Source organism: Tarenaya hassleriana, unplaced genomic scaffold (assembly GCF_000463585.1).
Source record: "Tarenaya hassleriana unplaced genomic scaffold, ASM46358v1 Cleome61, whole genome shotgun sequence".
NCBI classification, from domain to species: domain Eukaryota; kingdom Viridiplantae; phylum Streptophyta; class Magnoliopsida; order Brassicales; family Cleomaceae; genus Tarenaya; species Tarenaya hassleriana.
In genome coordinates this window covers 429,766-434,337 of record NW_010968608.1, presented here as the reverse complement: position 1 = coordinate 434,337, position 4,572 = coordinate 429,766, and the positions used below count along the sequence as shown (strand labels likewise).

Below are 4,572 nucleotides of genomic sequence, written 5' to 3'. Positions count from 1 at the left end.
CAAACACATTCAACCATATTATATAAAATATATCAAAATATTAAATTTATTGAAAATATTAATATAAAACGATTATTATCACTTAATTCACATACTTTTATCACCATTTGATAAAATCGAGTCAAAATTAGTGATATTTTAACAATTTTAAAAGAATTCGTTGGTGGAAAATAAGTCGTAGTCAAGTTGTAAATATTTGGTTGTGGCCGATTTCCGAGATAAAACGTCGTTTTTTACTTTTGGTTGGACCCACTTTTATTTGTTCAAAATTCCTACTCTTTTTTTTTTTGCCACTTTTATTTGCAGTATATACGACTTTCTATATTTATTTTTTAAACATAAAATCGATTTCATACGAATTTCGCCACAAATATTTCTCCAAGTGTTTCTCATTTGATACACACATTTTCAGATTTTTAAATAATCCGCATTTTAATTTTTGTCCACATGATTTTTATTAATTAATTTCGATATTCATCTTTTTTTTACATAAATTCGAAACGAATTCGGTTATAATTGCTACTGGCTTTTTTTGTTACAACTGCAACTATTTCTTTGTAATTTTGTTTTGTAGTATTTATGACTTTTCGTACTTTTTCGATTTTTATCTCAACGTCTTTTTTATGATTTTTAATTTTTGAATCATTATAAAAAACAATCTTTTTTTATTTTTTTATATCCATCATTATAAAAAGCATAAACGTTAATATATTAAAATTGTTCTATTTTATTTATTCAGTTAATTTTATATTCTAGATTTCTAGTGATATATAGTATTATAATTTTATTAATTATTTCTAATTAGTTTAATATGTTATATAATATAATAGATAAGTTATTAGTTTTAAAAGTAGTTTTTATAAAAAATTTAACCTAAACTATTCAATTAAAAGAATAAAAATAATCTAACACATAACTGTACTTGTCGTCCACAATTCTTCTTTGTCGGACAGTCGTAAAGTCACTCCATCACTATAGAGAAAATTTTATCTAGGTATCTGAAAATTTCGAATTTCGATCGTGAATCTTATCGTTTTAATCGATCTAAAATTGTTCGTTTAGTTTCATACAAATTCTCTCCCTCGATCTCTATCTCAACATCTCTCTTTGATTTCTGATTTTGAAGTAAAAAACTGTAAATTTGTTTTGCTTCATATTTTTTTATTTTAAGTGCGTTTTTTTACCCACACGACGTGTATATACTGATACACATTTTCTTTCACTAAGGTTATTATAGTCTTTTCCTGACTTTTTAAGGGTAAGAGCGTCATTTGATAATTTTTTATGATTTTGGGTGTATCAATGAAATTGGTGCGACAGTTTTGGGTGTATGTGTGAAGATTACCCAAACAAAAAAGTGTGCCAAATTTTCTACTCCGCAGCTAACCATTTACCATAAAATTAATGCAATAAAAATCAAGTTGAAGAAAACTAGAAATGGCTACTCGCTCCCTACCTGCTCTCTGTTCCCACCTCCGTTCCGTTGACTTGTCCGACCGTCGCCGTCATGTTCCCGGAAAATCTCGTTCTATCAGATGTCTGCGCGACCGGATTCTCCACCGCCGTTGCCTTTACCTGCCTCAGCTTCTGGGGGGAGGTCGGCAAGCGCGGCATCCTCGACCAGGTCCGTAACTCGATTCGCGTACATACGCCTGTACGGATGCGTGTATATGTTGAGGTTTCTGTTGGAATCTTCGGTTTCCGGTTGAAGATTTTTTGATTTTTGGTTTTTGGTTTTGTATGGTCTGAATTTAGTAATGGCATTGATGGCGGTGACAGAGGTCTCGGTTTAGTTGTGTTTAAGGTGAAAAGATAGAGGTATTTGCTTAGAGCACAGATGCCGAGTTTTTTCGTGACGAGAATGGAAATCTGGATTAAAACGTATCATAGATTAGGAAACAAGATTGAAAAGAGATAAGAAGCCAAATCTGGGATGGGTTTTTCTTTTGTCTCGAATTCTGGGCCTATCATTGAATAATTACTGTTTCCTGGAAATTCAGACGTTTTCTGAATCCAAATGACACAATTTCCATGGCGGTCTCGATTCTTTTTTCCTTCCATGCTATTTGCTTGGCTAGTGCTGTATCAAGCAACCACGAAGTTGGTCCCAGATCTGGCCCAATATTCCTGTATGAATACGTATTTTTGCATAACTTCTTCGTTGTTTTTAACCCGTAGATAGTCTTTTAGCCCTTTGTTCCTGGACACGAATCCTGCTTAGCGGGGTGGGCAAAATACTCGAAAATCGGATACCCATACCTGAGGTTGGATACTCGAAAATTGGATATCTCTTTACAATGAGATAGAGATTGGGTTTTAAAATGTTTAAAACCCGAAATGCAGATTCGGATTTGGATTTATATTTTCGAATAGGGTAATTAGCCGCGGATATCCGAATAGTAAAAAATAACTATTATATATATGAGTTATTAGAAATTTATGAAGGTAGATATCAATTATCTAGTTTTTTTTTTCTGGGTATATAAAAATCTACCTTCTTATGATCTTAGTTATTTTGGATATAAACATATTTTTAATGATTTTATAAATTATTGGTATATAATCTATGAATTTATAAAATTTTAATCAGAATATAGTTAAGACTCATCGAATTCGGATATTTGTGGGTATCCAAAAATTGTTTCTCGGATAACCTACTTTGAGTACTCCGACACGTGCCCATCCCTATCCTATAAGAGGGAACAACAACTGTGTTCTTGATGTTATTCTAAGTGCATTGATATGATGTTGGACTTTGGCTTGGTTTTCTTTATGATTGCTTAATTCTCTTTTTGCTGCAAGAGAGAACAACAGCTGGGCCATAGTCTGTGATTGTGGAACTCCCTTTTCTGCCATTGACGTTTTCCGCATCTTCCCGTCGTTTTCAGACTCTGATCCGGAAGCTTGTGCATATAAATATCGGGCTAGTTTTTATGCTGTGCTGGCCACTCTTCAGGTAATGCCCGCGTAGAAAATGGTTATATGGACAATTTTTGCCTCGCCCAGCTTGACCGACAGAATCATATTCAGCCCTGGGCTCCAAGGGGCGGTTTTAGCTTCTCTCGTCCCTGGAGTCAATATAATACGGATGCTGCTGCTGGGTCTTGGAGTGTACCACGACGAAGGAACAATCAAGTCGATGAGCAGACACGGAGACCGCAGGTAGCTGATTCGTATACAAACACATCATCTTATAGGCACAGTATATAACTCTTTGTACCTCTGCTTCTTTAACGCTTCATAAAACTCATGTAGCTACTTTCTGCAACAGGGAACTGCTTAAGGGGCCGCTTTATTATGCATCATCAATCACTTTAGCTTGTGTCTTCTATTGGAGGACGTCCCCTATTGCCATTGCAGTGATATGCAACCTTTGTGCTGGAGATGGTACAGTTACCTTGTTGAAATAAAAAACTAAATACGCACCGGCACCACCACAAAATCTAATAAATGTTAGATATATGATTGTATCAATCAGAGATACAAAATCAATTCCAATCTTTCCAAATCCGTATTTATTTCTTTATTTCAACATAACCGATCCATTCGAAGTTAGCCTCTCCGAATGTACTACTACTCGCCCTTTGACGTACGAATCTTGCCTTGTGTTTCCTCTCTTGATACGATAAACATGTCAAAACATAGGTATGGCTGACATTGTGGGAAGGCGGCTTGGAACAGAGAAGCTTCCTTACAACAGAAGCAAATCGATAGCCGGTAGCATCGCAATGGCGACATCAGGGTTTACAGCTTCTGTCGTGTAAGTAACTAACATAAGTATTGCATATGGATTTGCTTTTGCTTTTGCGGGTGGGTGACGAGAAGAGGAAAATGTGAACAGGTACATGCGCTACTTCGCTTCATTCGGATATATGGAGGAGAGTTGGGGAATGATTCTTAGATTCTTGGTAGTCTCGATTGCTTCGGCCGTGGTAGAGTCATTACCCATAAGCACCGATATAGACGACAACCTCACTGTTTCCTTGACATCTGTCTTGCTGGGTACTTTCATCTTCTAGGTGTTGTGTCCTTTTGTAAAACATTAGGGTTCAAGGCTTTTGTCAACAAGGGACCAAAACCTTGCCTTTTAACACGACATTCGCATCTCATCTCATGTGATGGGTTGGGGATTTATGTTTTTTTTTTTTTTTTTTTTTTTTTGTTGTTGTGAAATCTGTGTTGTTGTCCGCAAATTTGTAATTCGGAAAATGTTGTACTGTATTGACCCATTTTGTGGAACCCTACTTGATTTTTGTTTTTGTCTGAGTAAATTGGGAATTATGGGAAGGTTACGAAAGGGGAAATGCCAAAAACTGCAATCCCTTATCCTACATTCTTATCTATTTGTCATGGGTTCTTTGTAGAATCATGTTCTTTATTTGGCTGTTTAAGAAATTATACTTTTTTTTTATAGAATTATTAAACTATACTATATCATCTATTTAAAGTTTTAAAATTAATGCGTATGCGTACTATTCTAAATAAATTTGGGATTAAAAGTATGTTATTGTTGACGATAATAAAAAGAACAATTATGTATTATTTGATATTGTACTTGTACGTTCAACAGTT

At 34.8% G+C, this 4,572-nt stretch overlaps 1 protein-coding gene across 3 annotated transcripts; it reads left to right on the top strand.

Moving 5' to 3' along the window:
• Window positions 1-1,375: 1,375 nt before the first annotated feature.
• Window positions 1,376-4,259, top strand: LOC104799865 (farnesol kinase, chloroplastic-like). 3 transcript variants are annotated; one of them, XM_019200846.1, is made up of 6 exons: window positions 1,376-1,624; window positions 2,889-2,956; window positions 3,031-3,162; window positions 3,272-3,387; window positions 3,646-3,760; window positions 3,842-4,259. In XM_019200846.1, the coding sequence occupies exons 1-6, from the start codon at window positions 1,508-1,510 to the stop codon at window positions 4,017-4,019; spliced, it is 726 nt and encodes a 241-aa protein (XP_019056391.1). In that variant the 5' UTR covers window positions 1,376-1,507; the 3' UTR covers window positions 4,020-4,259. The 3 variants fall into 3 exon arrangements, with proteins under 3 accessions (XP_019056391.1, XP_019056393.1, XP_019056392.1); XM_019200848.1 differs by having other exon boundaries at window positions 1,550-1,624; window positions 2,815-2,956; XM_019200847.1 differs by having other exon boundaries at window positions 1,563-1,624; window positions 2,803-2,956.
• Window positions 4,260-4,572: the final 313 nt, after the last annotated feature.

Coding starts and splice junctions, on each gene's coding strand:
- LOC104799865 (XM_019200846.1), top strand. CDS start 1,508: ATGTTCCCGGAAAATCTCGTTCTATCAGATGTCTGCGCGACCGGATTC. Junction 3,163..3,271: donor AGCAGACACGGAGACCGCAG/GTAGCTGATTCG, acceptor TTTCTGCAACAG/GGAACTGCTTAAGGGGCCGC. Junction 3,388..3,645: donor CAACCTTTGTGCTGGAGATG/GTACAGTTACCT, acceptor GTCAAAACATAG/GTATGGCTGACATTGTGGGA.